The 16,577-nt window shown below is 41.9% G+C and overlaps 1 protein-coding gene across 2 annotated transcripts in view; it reads right to left on the bottom strand.

Moving 5' to 3' along the window:
* Window positions 1-1,696: 1,696 nt before the first annotated feature.
* Window positions 1,697-16,577, bottom strand: part of JPH4 (junctophilin 4) — a 72,744-nt gene continuing 57,863 nt past the window's right edge. For both annotated transcript variants that reach the window (XM_075340854.1, XM_075340861.1), the window contains exons 4-6: window positions 4,832-4,950; window positions 2,895-3,286; window positions 1,697-2,785 (exon numbers count right to left, since the gene is read on the bottom strand). In XM_075340854.1, the coding sequence (XP_075196969.1) occupies window positions 2,705-2,785; window positions 2,895-3,286; window positions 4,832-4,950 (592 nt within the window). In that variant the 3' untranslated portion in view covers window positions 1,697-2,704. The remainder of the gene's footprint in view (window positions 2,786-2,894; window positions 3,287-4,831; window positions 4,951-16,577) is intronic.

Below are 16,577 nucleotides of genomic sequence, written 5' to 3'. Positions count from 1 at the left end.
CTCTCAAAAGCCGGCGGCCGGCTATTGTGAACGATCAGCTGATCGTTCTCTCACTCACATTTTACAACGGAATCCGCTTTATGATGACAATGAATTCCAATTCTTGTCACCCGTTGTACAACACATCAGTCACAAGTGTCAAGCAATGCATGTGAGTGATGCAAAACAACGGATATGTGGACCTAGCCTTACAGGTATCCATTAAGACTAAGTCAGGTTTTGTTTGCACATCTGCATTTGTTGGTTCAGGTTTTACCTTGAATTTAATTGATTATGACTTCACTGTAGATTCTGGTTATAAGCTCTCCTCTTTCAAATTACCCATTCAAGTTTCTACTATTGATAACTCTCCTCTTTCACAAAGTGATGTTACTATGAAGGTCGAGAATGTATGCATGAAGGTAGGAGGATTACACATGGAATCCATTTCATTTATGGTTCTACCTCCTCTAACTACAAAGGTAGTGCTAGGCCTGCCATGGTTATTTAAACACAATCCGATCATTAATTGGGACACCCAAGAGGTTAGGCTATGGTGTGACTCCTGCTTTTCCAGGTGTCTCTCTAGGTCCTTGGCTCCCATAATTTGTCTCCACAGATCCAAGAATGTTAAGGCTGATGTTTTGTCTCATAGCATTGTCCCAGAATTGACGAACAAAGAACCAGTTAGGATTCTTGGTGAAGGGTTGGTGCTGGGTGCTCTGAGGGCAGATCTCACACAGCACATTCAGAATGCTTAGTAGAGAGTGCACCAGAAGATTTACCTATAAACAAACTCTATGTAAGGGGTGTACTGTAATGCCTTTTTTTTCAGGTTTCAATCCGGTGACCTCTTGCTGCATTGTCGGTTTCCTTCTCTGCTGAGCCACATCCTGTTCAGTCTCTGTCCAACTGCTGATGGTTCTCTTATATTTGCTTTTCTTCAATGCTTTGCTGCTAATCAGGTGTTTCTCACTTTCTTATTTTGTCTCTGTCCTATCATATTCCAGGTGGGGCTATTTATACTCACCTTGAACCAAACTTCTTTGCTGGTGATATGTCTGGGTGGATTTCAGTTAAGTAGTTCCAGCCGTGCAACTATGGGATTTCACCTGTTAGACAGAGACCAGTTATGTTACTGCTCCATGTTTGCTTATTTACCATCCCAACACCTTTCCTCGTTCCTCAGTTAGGTTAATGGGAGGCTTTGTTTGCTTTTATTTTTATGTCTCCTTTTTCCCCAATTCTTCATGTGCCTTAAATTTCCTAACCTTCAGTCCCCATCTATGTTTGCACACTTTCTCTCTCTTGTTTATTTGTGTGGAGTGGCCTCCCCTCTGATTCCTCAGGAGGAACAAGAAACAGCTTGATGGCCTTCCAGGGAGCCAGTTCCAAGTTGTGGGTTTTAGTTGTATGGCTAGGGATCTTCTAGTCTGTACAGGAACCAGTAGGGTGTGGGTGCGGCTGTTGTGCTGTAGACTTAATTTCCCCCTTGACCTTTTCCACTGTGGTATACTTCTTTAAGCAGTCTATGCACAATATGTTTATTTCTATACACTAATTTTATGTAGTGTTTCATATGCCAGATATATTGTCATTGTGTAGTTATGTAACATGATTCTGATCCTTATATGTATCCAGTATAGTGATTGTAACCATATTCTCTATTACACACAGCTACTGCTTGTTCAAAATATATTTCACGTACCAACGTTGATATCATTTTAAAGTTTTATTATTTTAGCTTTATTTTAAATAATATTTTTTTTGCATCTTTCAGGTTCAGTCAAAGGCAAAATACTGCTACAAAAATAGGAGTGGAGTGCATGCTCTGAAACGGGGCATAAAGCATGAGGCAACGGGGCACAAGGCAATTAAAGGAGATAAACAGGCGATAGATTAAAGCAAGGGTTCAGGCAATATGGCAGGACATACAGAAGTCAATAAGAGGCATGGTGAGATGAGGAAGCACTGGAAAAGGATCTGAAAAAAGGAGTGCTGCAGGCAAGGGGAGAGCATATCCATGGTGGGTTGATTTTGAGGCTGTTGAAGGAATGAGTTTAGGTGCAAAATTTTACTGCAATGGAAAAGAAATACTGCAAATATACTGAATGGGATCATCACATTCCTTGAAAGGATACTTAATAGGGAGAGAAAAGGAAGAAATGATGAAAACAGTACAGAAGAAAAGAACACAATTGGTAGAAGTGTTTCAACAGTCATAGTCCATTTTTTTATAGGGATTGATGGAACTACTAATATTAAAGCTGGCTACACAATCAAAGATTTTTTGTAATTTACGTAATATATACCAAGTATGTTGTTTGTGCCATGTGTGACCTTAACTTATGTGATCAAAATCTGATCATTCTGAGATAGTTAAAAAAAAAATAGTCCAGTTAATTGACACACTGACTTGTGAATTGGCACTGGTTATAGGTGACAGTTTTGTAGTCCTTTACTCCTTAACTGGATCTCTGCCACTGTGCGACATTTTTGACAGAGACCGTTGATAGGAGTAAAAAGTCAGATTTAAATGTGTTGCCAGCAAAAGAGAGAGATGAAGATGTGGTAACAATGGGAGACATAAAGATATAATGAGAGACAGAAGATAGGAAGAGAGAGAAGCCCTTTTCATGTAAACATTAGGGGTAGAGAGGTAGAGAAGGAGAGACAGATAGGAGAGACTTTGTGAGAGTGTATCATAAAAGAACACTTTTTCATCTCATGTCATAAAATACGAGATGAGGAATGCGAGCGAAACATCAAGAAACAGCACGACAGCCACCACAAGAGGGTCAGCATCCTGCAGAAGAGGAAGATTAATATCAGAGAGAGGATCATGATAAGTATACACAGAGAAAATGCAGAAAGAGAACACAAGAGCAAATCTCAGATCCCAAATTAAAGCTCACCATTTGCATACGAGGTTTGGGGGGGGGCTCTTGTGTCCCCCCTGTATCCGCTGGTTCTTCCATGCATTCTATGCTGGGTGAAGGGTTACTCAGTTCTTTTTCAGGCATGGATTCAGTGGTTTCTTGTTCCACTGGGTGATCAACAGCATGTGCAGGGGTTCCCACCTGAGAAGGAGTATCTTCCTCCTGGATGGGTGGGCATGGAGTCCCGTCTCTGAGATGGCTGCACAACAGACCTGGGGGAGTATCGGGGTGGCTGGGAGGCAAGCTTGGTTCTGGGGTTTGGTCAGACAAAGGTGTTCCATCATTACACATCTCAGTTGAACACTGCCTTAGCCAGGGCATATCACCTTCAACACTGTGCTCCTCCTCATCCTGTACACATTGTGAGCCTGTAAAGATGTAGACATGTCCAAAGAATAAAGACAAATCAAACACTGGCCTTGTGAATACATGCTATAGCATTTCATATATTTGAAATAGTTGGCACCAGTGACATATGTCCAGGACCTTTTGACTAATAATCTGGAAAGGTTCTACACACCAGTGATCATCATATTTAATTGTATCTACATCCCTCCCTTCACTTCTGCCCCAGGTACCTTCTTAAAATAAAGAATATCCACCTTTCATAATGTATCAACTACCGTGTTTTTCCAATCATAAGCACTCCCCAAAAAATAAGCCCTAGCATGAATTTACAGCATTTTCGACGTAAGGCTTAAATATTAGCCCTACCCTGAAAATAAGCCTTAGTTGCGGTTCAATAATGAAGTCTCCATGCAGCTAAAAATGTTAAATAATACTGCAGGGCACTTCATTATAGAAAGCAGACACCACCAAAAGTGAGAACAAAGAAGACAGAAAACCCTGCAATCATACTCACCAGATGTCGAAAGGGAGGACCTGTAGTGGAACACAGACCCACACACATCAGATCTCACACACATCAGATCGCACATACCATCAGATCGCACACCCACACACATCAGATCGCACACACACAGACAACAAATCACACAATCACTCATCAGATCGCACACACAATCACACATCAGATCGAACACACACTCACCACATCCAGCGATACCGATTGCTTCTGGCTGGCAAAGAATCCTGGGACACAGGGCAATGGAACGCATAGAGGACCTGCGGTGGAACACATTGATGCGTTCCACCGCCGAGTCCTCCATGCATTTCACCACAGGTCCTCACGCTGCACTGTGTCCTATCTTCTTCTGATGGCCGGAAGCAATCGGTATCGCCAGATGTTTTGAGCGAGTGTGTGTATGCGACCTGATGTGTGTGTATGAATATAAGTGTGTGTGTGTGTTGGACCTGATGTGTGTGTATTAGTGTGTGCGTGCGATCTGATGTGTGTGAGTGTCAGCAAGAAGCAGGGGAGGACTGCTGTCAAGTATACCTGCTGGGAGCACGCGCCGAGGATCTCAGGAGGACCTGGGAGCCACGCAATCGTTCGGGGTCTGGTAAACATAATTCTCCTGGGAAGGAGGGTCTGCATTTTTTGGGGGGTAAACTTACCCCCAACCGTGTTTCCCCAAGATGAGACCTACCAAAAATAAGCCCTAGCGCTTTTTTCGGGGAAAAAAAAAGTATAAAACAGTGTCTTATTTTGGAAAAACATGGTAGAAGCTGAAATATGGTCATTACAACAGTTATGATAATTATAAATGAGGACTGGACAATACAGTTAGAAATGTGAATAGTTGGATATCTTTAGTGACCTTCATTTCTTTGTGTTAGACTTTATACACTGGTTGCTGCTCAGTGTAAGCTTGGATGAACTTACCAGACTGGAACACTCTGATTTATAAACCTAGCAAAGGGAAACTGGTCCATTACAAACTTTCCTAGCTATTGTGTCTAAATATGTTCCGTGTGCATGCAAATGTATTTTTACTTTATTATCTGCTCACTTGGTGTCTCCAGCAGTTCCTCCAGGTCATGAGAGAGGATTCGAGCAGTACGAGATGCCTCCAGTGCCTGTTGTGCAGCTACAGAAGCAGAATCGGCTTGAAGTCGAGAATCAGCAGCACTGACAAGAAAAGAAGAGACATAAAGAGACACCTCAGGAGGTAAGAATAAAAGAGGCTCACAGGCTTATCTACTCTGACAGTACTCAGCGTGTGTTTATATGTACATGGAAAATATAATATGGTAATAGGGATATAAAGGCGTTCCTTGTAGTAGGGACCACTTCGGTAATGATTTTTAAAACCATTTTTGTTCCCATGCATCTGAAATATACAAGCAACTTTGCAGTAGTGTATTGATTAACCCTTTAAGGACCCAGACTTTTTTTTGTTTTTACGCTTTTATTTTTTCCTCTTTTTCTTCTAAGAGCCATATTTTTTTTGCTGGATGTATTGTGGGATGTTTTGAATGATAAAATATAATGTACTTAAAAATGGGGGAAAAATTAAATTGGGGTAAAATGGTAAAAAAAAAAAGCCCCACTGCAATTCCAACTTGGTTTATTGTTTTAACAATGTTAATTTTTTTTGGTAAAAATAACCTGGCAATATGATTCTACTGGTCAGTAAGATTTCGGCTATACAAAAGCTATAAGTTTTTTTTATATTTTACTGGTTAATTCAGAACCTTGTAAAAAAAATTTAGTTTTTCTTGCCATTTATCCGTAACTCATTACTTTATTTTTCTGTTCATGGAGTTGTCTGATAGCTAGTTTCCTGTGAGCTGAGTAGTGATGGGCGAATAGTAACTATTCATGTTTGGATTATTCGTAACCAATCCCAAAGTAGTATTCTGGTATTCTTCACGAATAACGTACCTAATGCATGTCAATGGGGAACTTGAACATTTTTCTTGCAGTGACGGATACTGGAATAGTACTTGGAATTCAGTAAGCATTATCCAAACACAAATAGTTACTATCACCCATCACTAGTGCTGAACTGTAGCTTTTATTGATATTATTTTGGGGTTTATTGTGGTTTTTCAGTTAAGTACGACAGTAGGAAAAAAAATTTGGGACAGATTGGGAATTTTCAGACACGACAATATTAAATATGATTATTTTTGTTTTCATTATAGTTTTTTAATTCTTTATTTTGAATGGCGCATAGGGGGATTAAAACTTTTACATAATTTTTATTTATAAATAGATTTTTCAAAACTTGTTTTAAATTTGTACTTTAATTTTCAGCCCCCATTAAGGCTTGAATGTGCGATTATTTGATCACTGATGACTTATACTATATACTGCAATACCAGAATATATTGCACTCCATTGTGTAATTACTGTTCTCTTATGATCTGCACAGGATGACTAAAATGGCAACCACAGGGGCCTTCAGCAAGCCTTTAGCTATCATGATAAGCTATTGGCTCAAGGCAATTGCATACAGGGGACAGGATTGCAGTGCGCACCAATGCAAGAGCGCTCCAGCATTTGCATGATTTAAATGATTGACAGCAGCATCTAAATGGTTAAAAACAGCAATGAGGCATTGGCTGGCATCTGCTATCTATGAGGCAGGATTAGCTCCTGAGCCGCTCTATATATCCAACATAAAATCTCCCACAATCTTGTGTATACAGCTTCTGTTTCCATGGTTACAGACTACAAACAGTTTTGTGTAGTACTATATGAACCTGCGATCATGTTACTACGCTTCTTTTGACCCCTGTAGACTTACAGACTACAAGAAAGGAATCAAATAAAAGAAAGTTACTTATTACTGCTGAGACTACGCACCGTGAATGTTTCGTTTGCAGTCATAGTGGCTGAAAAGGAACCTGTCACCTTGGAAAACGCTATTTGCCTGCAGATATAGGATCAGTCTGCAGGTTAAGTCACTGCTCACTACACTGAGTTGGAGCTGTAAGCACAGTCAAGCCCTTTGATTGACAGCTTATGCTGCACAGATTCGCTGCAGAGTCATCTGTCAAAATAGCGGATCGTATTTCCAGCCACTGCTCACAGTATAGTGAGTGATGACTGTAGCTGCTCAATGCACACCCCCATGACTGAAAGCCAGCAGCTCACAGAAGGAAATAAGTTCATTTTCTCCCAGTTGCCACACTTTCACTAAGATCAGCTGAGCATTGTAAGGCCGGATTCACACTTGCTTATGACTTGCGCGAGAATTAAGTTGTACCACCCGGCACGGCCTGCCGCTCTCCGGACAGGAGCGTGCAACTGCAAAGAAATGCATACAGCTGAACACTCCTGTTCGCAGTGTGTCCGATTGTATCAGGTGATGCAACTTGATTTTTCTGCGAGTTACACGCAAGTGTGACTCCGGCCTAATACTGTTCAACTATATTAACCCTAAATCTTCAGCTAAATAGTGTTTTCCAAGGTGATAGGTTCTCCAAGGCCAGAGTCACACTTGCGAGTCTTGCATCACATCACCCGGCATGGCCTGCAGCTCTCCGGACAGGAGCGTCTCAGCTGCATAGAAATACATGCAGTGGACACGTTCCTGTCAAGATAGCATGCAGCCGTCACAGAATTGTAGAACATGTTTAATCAATACTGTTTGCAAATTAGGCCCATTTTTTTCAAATACAAAGAGGCAATATAATGTTATAATATTTAAAGGGTTTGTCCAGGACTTTAACATTGATGACCTACGCCGATCAGCTGTTCTTTATGCCTTGCCAGCCAGAAGTACTCATTTGAGAAGCTGCATAGCAAAACTCTGTCACCTATATGGTGGCCACAGTTGGATACTTGCAGATCTTTTCCCCTAGTTGAATCAATAAGGGCCAGATGTGCAGTACCTGCTGGTGGCCTTTATTCCTTCGTCAGAGCTGTGCAGCTTCACAACTGAGTAGTTCCGGCCGTTGGTAGCGCTAGGAACAACTGATTGGCGATAATGCCAAATGTCACACCCTCAGCAATCAGACATTGATGACGTTAGGATAAATCATTAATGATAAACTCACAGACAATGCCTTAAAGTATTCAGGCTTCTAGGAAAAAAAAATCCTTCCACATTTGTAATAAAAAATAGCAAGTACAGTATAAATGCACAATTAGATCAACTGTGAAGCATGGCAACATTTTTATTGTTTACCATTGTATTCCTTACCATTGATCCAAATCGATTGTGCATTGGAATTTGTTGTTTGTAACAGAAGTTACATTTATAGCATATTTGACTGAGAAAACAACTGGTGGTCGACATGATGCTTCCAGGGTCGACCCAAAACAGCCTGTACAGAAAATAATAAACAACTTGCTGCTGAAACATTTGTTCAGAGCCCAAAAAAGTCCACCAGAAAAGTCTCTTTAGAATTGGGAATTTCATGAGTTTCTATCATGCAAAGAAACAACAAAGAGCCAGCACCAGTGTGCACTAAGGCATCAAATATTCCAAACTGCATTATAAAAATTTTTTTTTTTTTTTTTGAGATTTTTGGCAAAAAATTGCAATTTCTTGAGCTGCTTCGCCAAAAAATTTTTTATAATGCAGTTTGGAATATTTGATGCCTTAGTGCACATTGGTGCTGGCTCTTTGTTGTTTCTTTGTTGAATTGGTCGGTGGTTGACCTCCACCTTGCTATGCACCCCAATTTGGGATGTATTCCATCTGTATAGATTTTGGCGTTTGGTGACTGTTCACATTGGGTCATCAGGCTTTGTCCACAGGCTATATATACTTCATGCAGCATTTGCTTGGACCTGTCCCGCCCACAGCCATGACTCAGTCATGGGTACGGGACTGCAATAGACCAGGTGAGTGCTGCTGAGAGCAGTTCTGCTATTTATATGTGAGGCCGCATGGCACATTTTATAAAAATATTTTAGTGTAGGACTGCTTCAAATGAGATTTGCCGTGACGTGGCGAAGCAGCTCAAGAAATTGCAATTTTTTGCCAAAAATCTCAAAAAAATTTTTATAATGCAGTTTGGAATATTTGATGCCTTAGTGCACATTGGTGCTGGCTCTTTGTTGTTTCTTTGTTGAATTGGTCGGTGGTTGACCTCCACCTTGCTATGCACCCCAATTTGGGATGTATTCCATCTGTATAGATTTTGGCGTTTGGTGACTGTTCACATTGGGTCATCAGGCTTTGTCCACAGGCTATATATACTTCATGCAGCATTTGCTTGGACCTGTCCCGCCCACAGCCATGACTCAGTCATGGGTACGGGACTGCAATAGACCAGGTGAGTGCTGCTGAGAGCAGTTCTGCTATTTATATGTGAGGCCGCATGGCACATTTTATAAAAATATTTTAGTGTAGGACTGCTTCAAATGAGATTTGCCGTGACGTGGCGAAGCAGCTCAAGAAATTGCAATTTTTTGCCAAAAATCTCAAAAAATTTTTTATAATGCAGTTTGGAATATTTGATGCCTTAGTGCACATTGGTGCTGGCTCTTTGTTGTTTCTTTGTTGAATTGGTCGGTGGTTGACCTCCACCTTGCTATGCACCCCAATTTGGGATGTATTCCATCTGTATAGATTTTGGCGTTTGGTGACTGTTCACATTGGGTCATCAGGCTTTGTCCACAGGCTATATATACTTCATGCAGCATTTGCTTGGACCTGTCCCGCCCACAGCCATGACTCAGTCATGGGTACGGGACTGCAATAGACCAGGTGAGTGCTGCTGAGAGCAGTTCTGCTATTTATATGTGAGGCCGCATGGCACATTTTATAAAAATATTTTAGTGTAGGACTGCTTCAAATGAGATTTGCCGTGACGTGGCGAAGCAGCTCAAGAAATTGCAATTTTTTGCCAAAAATCTCAAAAAATTTTTTATAATGCAGTTTGGAATATTTGATGCCTTAGTGCACATTGGTGCTGGCTCTTTGTTGTTTCTTTGTTGAATTGGTCGGTGGTTGACCTCCACCTTGCTATGCACCCCAATTTGGGATGTATTCCATCTGTATAGATTTTGGCGTTTGGTGACTGTTCACATTGGGTCATCAGGCTTTGTCCACAGGCTATATATACTTCATGCAGCATTTGCTTGGACCTGTCCCGCCCACAGCCATGACTCAGTCATGGGTACGGGACTGCAATAGACCAGGTGAGTGCTGCTGAGAGCAGTTCTGCTATTTATATGTGAGGCCGCATGGCACATTTTATAAAAATATTTTAGTGTAGGACTGCTTCAAATGAGATTTGCCGTGACGTGGCGAAGCAGCTCAAGAAATTGCAATTTTTTGCCAAAAATCTCAAAAAATTTTTTATAATGCAGTTTGGAATATTTGATGCCTTAGTGCACATTGGTGCTGGCTCTTTGTTGTTTCTTTGTTGAATTGGTCGGTGGTTGACCTCCACCTTGCTATGCACCCCAATTTGGGATGTATTCCATCTGTATAGATTTTGGCGTTTGGTGACTGTTCACATTGGGTCATCAGGCTTTGTCCACAGGCTATATATACTTCATGCAGCATTTGCTTGGACCTGTCCCGCCCACAGCCATGACTCAGTCATGGGTACGGGACTGCAATAGACCAGGTGAGTGCTGCTGAGAGCAGTTCTGCTATTTATATGTGAGGCCGCATGGCACATTTTATAAAAATATTTTAGTGTAGGACTGCTTCAAATGAGATTTGCCGTGACGTGGCGAAGCAGCTCAAGAAATTGCAATTTTTTGCCAAAAATCTCAAAAAATTTTTTATAATGCAGTTTGGAATATTTGATGCCTTAGTGCACATTGGTGCTGGCTCTTTGTTGTTTCTTTGTTGAATTGGTCGGTGGTTGACCTCCACCTTGCTATGCACCCCAATTTGGGATGTATTCCATCTGTATAGATTTTGGCGTTTGGTGACTGTTCACATTGGGTCATCAGGCTTTGTCCACAGGCTATATATACTTCATGCAGCATTTGCTTGGACCTGTCCCGCCCACAGCCATGACTCAGTCATGGGTACGGGACTGCAATAGACCAGGTGAGTGCTGCTGAGAGCAGTTCTGCTATTTATATGTGAGGCCGCATGGCACATTTTATAAAAATATTTTAGTGTAGGACTGCTTCAAATGAGATTTGCCGTGACGTGGCGAAGCAGCTCAAGAAATTGCAATTTTTTGCCAAAAATCTCAAAAAATTTTTTATAATGCAGTTTGGAATATTTGATGCCTTAGTGCACATTGGTGCTGGCTCTTTGTTGTTTCTTTGTTGAATTGGTCGGTGGTTGACCTCCACCTTGCTATGCACCCCAATTTGGGATGTATTCCATCTGTATAGATTTTGGCGTTTGGTGACTGTTCACATTGGGTCATCAGGCTTTGTCCACAGGCTATATATACTTCATGCAGCATTTGCTTGGACCTGTCCCGCCCACAGCCATGACTCAGTCATGGGTACGGGACTGCAATAGACCAGGTGAGTGCTGCTGAGAGCAGTTCTGCTATTTATATGTGAGGCCGCATGGCACATTTTATAAAAATATTTTAGTGTAGGACTGCTTCAAATGAGATTTGCCGTGACGTGGCGAAGCAGCTCAAGAAATTGCAATTTTTTGCCAAAAATCTCAAAAAATTTTTTATAATGCAGTTTGGAATATTTGATGCCTTAGTGCACATTGGTGCTGGCTCTTTGTTGTTTCTTTGTTGAATTGGTCGGTGGTTGACCTCCACCTTGCTATGCACCCCAATTTGGGATGTATTCCATCTGTATAGATTTTGGCGTTTGGTGACTGTTCACATTGGGTCATCAGGCTTTGTCCACAGGCTATATATACTTCATGCAGCATTTGCTTGGACCTGTCCCGCCCACAGCCATGACTCAGTCATGGGTACGGGACTGCAATAGACCAGGTGAGTGCTGCTGAGAGCAGTTCTGCTATTTATATGTGAGGCCGCATGGCACATTTTATAAAAATATTTTAGTGTAGGACTGCTTCAAATGAGATTTGCCGTGACGTGGCGAAGCAGCTCAAGAAATTGCAATTTTTTGCCAAAAATCTCAAAAAATTTTTTATAATGCAGTTTGGAATATTTGATGCCTTAGTGCACATTGGTGCTGGCTCTTTGTTGTTTCTTTGTTGAATTGGTCGGTGGTTGACCTCCACCTTGCTATGCACCCCAATTTGGGATGTATTCCATCTGTATAGATTTTGGCGTTTGGTGACTGTTCACATTGGGTCATCAGGCTTTGTCCACAGGCTATATATACTTCATGCAGCATTTGCTTGGACCTGTCCCGCCCACAGCCATGACTCAGTCATGGGTACGGGACTGCAATAGACCAGGTGAGTGCTGCTGAGAGCAGTTCTGCTATTTATATGTGAGGCCGCATGGCACATTTTATAAAAATATTTTAGTGTAGGACTGCTTCAAATGAGATTTGCCGTGACGTGGCGAAGCAGCTCAAGAAATTGCAATTTTTTGCCAAAAATCTCAAAAAAATTTTTATAATGCAGTTTGGAATATTTGATGCCTTAGTGCACATTGGTGCTGGCTCTTTGTTGTTTCTTTGTTGAATTGGTCGGTGGTTGACCTCCACCTTGCTATGCACCCCAATTTGGGATGTATTCCATCTGTATAGATTTTGGCGTTTGGTGACTGTTCACATTGGGTCATCAGGCTTTGTCCACAGGCTATATATACTTCATGCAGCATTTGCTTGGACCTGTCCCGCCCACAGCCATGACTCAGTCATGGGTACGGGACTGCAATAGACCAGGTGAGTGCTGCTGAGAGCAGTTCTGCTATTTATATGTGAGGCCGCATGGCACATTTTATAAAAATATTTTAGTGTAGGACTGCTTCAAATGAGATTTGCCGTGACGTGGCGAAGCAGCTCAAGAAATTGCAATTTTTTGCCAAAAATCTCAAAAAATTTTTTATAATGCAGTTTGGAATATTTGATGCCTTAGTGCACATTGGTGCTGGCTCTTTGTTGTTTCTTTGTTGAATTGGTCGGTGGTTGACCTCCACCTTGCTATGCACCCCAATTTGGGATGTATTCCATCTGTATAGATTTTGGCGTTTGGTGACTGTTCACATTGGGTCATCAGGCTTTGTCCACAGGCTATATATACTTCATGCAGCATTTGCTTGGACCTGTCCCGCCCACAGCCATGACTCAGTCATGGGTACGGGACTGCAATAGACCAGGTGAGTGCTGCTGAGAGCAGTTCTGCTATTTATATGTGAGGCCGCATGGCACATTTTATAAAAATATTTTAGTGTAGGACTGCTTCAAATGAGATTTGCCGTGACGTGGCGAAGCAGCTCAAGAAATTGCAATTTTTTGCCAAAAATCTCAAAAAAATTTTTATAATGCAGTTTGGAATATTTGATGCCTTAGTGCACATTGGTGCTGGCTCTTTGTTGTTTCTTTGTTGAATTGGTCGGTGGTTGACCTCCACCTTGCTATGCACCCCAATTTGGGATGTATTCCATCTGTATAGATTTTGGCGTTTGGTGACTGTTCACATTGGGTCATCAGGCTTTGTCCACAGGCTATATATACTTCATGCAGCATTTGCTTGGACCTGTCCCGCCCACAGCCATGACTCAGTCATGGGTACGGGACTGCAATAGACCAGGTGAGTGCTGCTGAGAGCAGTTCTGCTATTTATATGTGAGGCCGCATGGCACATTTTATAAAAATATTTTAGTGTAGGACTGCTTCAAATGAGATTTGCCGTGACGTGGCGAAGCAGCTCAAGAAATTGCAATTTTTTGCCAAAAATCTCAAAAAATTTTTTATAATGCAGTTTGGAATATTTGATGCCTTAGTGCACATTGGTGCTGGCTCTTTGTTGTTTCTTTGTTGAATTGGTCGGTGGTTGACCTCCACCTTGCTATGCACCCCAATTTGGGATGTATTCCATCTGTATAGATTTTGGCGTTTGGTGACTGTTCACATTGGGTCATCAGGCTTTGTCCACAGGCTATATATACTTCATGCAGCATTTGCTTGGACCTGTCCCGCCCACAGCCATGACTCAGTCATGGGTACGGGACTGCAATAGACCAGGTGAGTGCTGCTGAGAGCAGTTCTGCTATTTATATGTGAGGCCGCATGGCACATTTTATAAAAATATTTTAGTGTAGGACTGCTTCAAATGAGATTTGCCGTGACGTGGCGAAGCAGCTCAAGAAATTGCAATTTTTTTGCCAAAAATCTCAAAAAATTTTTTATAATGCAGTTTGGAATATTTGATGCCTTAGTGCACATTGGTGCTGGCTCTTTGTTGTTTCTTTCTATCATGCAAATCCTGAAATCTATTGGGTGGAAACTTATCGTCCACATCTAATTCATGGTTTATTGGAGGAAGATCCACACAGGTGGCTGCAATTTAGTGAGATTATGCTTAACGAAATTGAAGAAAATCCAGTAATTTTAAGTAACATTATGTGGAGTGATGAAGCTTCTTTCAAATTATCAGGCCATATTAACAGACATAATTGTATTTACTAGTATAATGAGAACATGCATTTAACATTAGAGCAATAACTAAATGAGCCTGGTGTCAATGTTTGGGGTGGTATTTCAAGTTTTGGTGTTTTAGGACTACTATTATTGGATGGAACAGCCACAGGAGATAAGTATCTCGAAATTCTAATGAATCAAGTTGTTCCCCAGTTACAGGAACAGCCTAAAGGCCCCGTCACACTAAGCAACATCGCTAGCAACATCGCTGCTAACAAACAACTTTTGTGACGTTGCTAGCGATGTTGCTGTGTGTGACATCCAGCAACAACCTGGCCCCTGCTGTGAGGTCGTTGGTTGTTGCTGAATGTCCTGGGCCATTTTTTAGTTGTTGCTGTCCCGCTGTGAAGCACAGATCGCTGTGTGTGACAGCGAGACAGCAACAACTAAATGTGCAGGCAGCAGGAGCCGGCTTCTGCGGAGGCTGGTAACCAATGTAAACATCGGGTAACCAAGAAGCCCTGTCCTTGGTTACCCGATATTTACCTTTGATACCAGCCTCCGCTCTCACTGCCTGTGCTGCCGGCTCCTGCTGTGTGCACATGTAGCTGCAAGACACATCGGGTTAATTAACCCGATGTGTGCTGTAACTAGGAGAGCAAGGAGCCAGCGCTAAGCAGTGTGCGCTGCTCCCTGCTCTCTGCACATGTAGCTACAGCACACATCGGGAAATTAACCCCATGTGTGCTGTAACTAGGAGAGCAAGGAGCCAGCGCTAAGCAGTGTGCGCTGCTCCCTGCTCTGTGCACATTTAGCTGCAGCACACATCGGGTAATTAACCCGATGTGTGCTGTAACTAGGAGAGCAGGGAGCCAGCGCTCAGTGTGCGCTGCTCCCTGCTCTCTGCACGTGTAGCTCCGTGCGGTGGTAACCAAGGTAAATATCGGGTTGGTTACCCGATATTTACCTTAGTTACCAAGCGCAGCAGCTTCCACGCGGCGCTGGGGGCTTGTCACTGGTTGCTGGTGAGCTCACCAGCAACTTGTGTAGCCACGCTCCAGCGATCCCTGCCAGGTCAGGTTGCTGGTGGGATCGCTGGAGCGTCGCAGTGTGACATCTCACCAGCAACCTCCTAGCAACTTACCAGCGATCCCTATCGTTGTTGGGATCGCTGGTAAGTTGCTTAGTGTGACTGGACCTTAAATCAAATGACCTTAATTTCCAACAAGATAGGCCCCTCCACATTATTAAAGAGTACTCCGCAAGTATCTTGATGAAACATTTCCTAATAAATGGATTGCCCGAAGAGGCCTACTTGATTGGCCGACACGTTCACCAAACTTGACCCCAATGGATTTTTTCTTTTGGGGAGTACTCAAAGACAAAGTTTATAGTCGAAAACTAAAAAGTGTCAGGGATTTGAAAAATTACATAAGAGATGTATTTCAAGAAATTAATACCCAAAGAGACTTGTGCAAAAATGTTTGTCGAAGCGTAAGAGGCAGACTTCAAAGCTGTGCAAATTGTAATGGAAAACAGTTTGAGCATCTGCGTTGATAACATTTAAGGCTTTTGTATTATTATTCAGAATAAAATTTAAATGTCAATGTTATGCTTGGGTTAGTAAATATAATTTTATATATAAATGAAAATAAATGTTATTATTTTCTGTTAACCTGCTATCTTAACTTCTACACAGTCTATGTATTTTGCATATATTTCCATTATTATGGCTAGAGATGAGCGGACACGTGGAAGTTCGGTTCGGGGGGTTCAGCAGGACTTTAGATAAAGTTCAGTTTGGGACCTGGTTTTGACTTGATGGAAGTCACTAATTGGGCAGCTCGGGTCTCTGCCCGAATGCAGCCAGCCATAAACAGATCACTTCTGGGGGCGCATTTTCCTATTCTTTTGTTTGGTGCACACTACATCTGATCACGCTGTTGTCACTCCCAGTGCGAGCCGTTCAAACAATGCAAGCGCCACGCACTGGGCTAAGCACTGAACATATCTGAGCACGACAATGCTTGCGCAAATGGTTTGTATATGTAAAGCACCCGAACTCCGAACCCAAACTCTGTTTTGTTTGTAAAATCTGTGTTTGGTATCACTCATCTCTATTTATGGCCATTTTCCATTTGCATGTTTCTCATGCTAGTCCGGCCTATAGTTTCATTTTTTTATCTATTACTTAATAAAGGATAGACATTTTCTATATTTCTTTTTGGCACTTGTTTCTCCACTTTTTGCGAATCAAAAGGGTAGCTGAAGATGAACCACTCCACAGGATTAAACTTATTTAGGCTAAAATGTAGGGACCCCATCCTTAGTATTTACTGTTAGTTCCACCT

This window comes from Anomaloglossus baeobatrachus, chromosome 1 (assembly GCF_048569485.1).
Source record: "Anomaloglossus baeobatrachus isolate aAnoBae1 chromosome 1, aAnoBae1.hap1, whole genome shotgun sequence".
Classification (NCBI taxonomy): Eukaryota; Metazoa; Chordata; class Amphibia; order Anura; family Aromobatidae; genus Anomaloglossus; species Anomaloglossus baeobatrachus.
The sequence above is the reverse complement of the archived record's forward strand: the minus strand, read 5'-3'. Positions and strand labels throughout refer to the sequence as shown.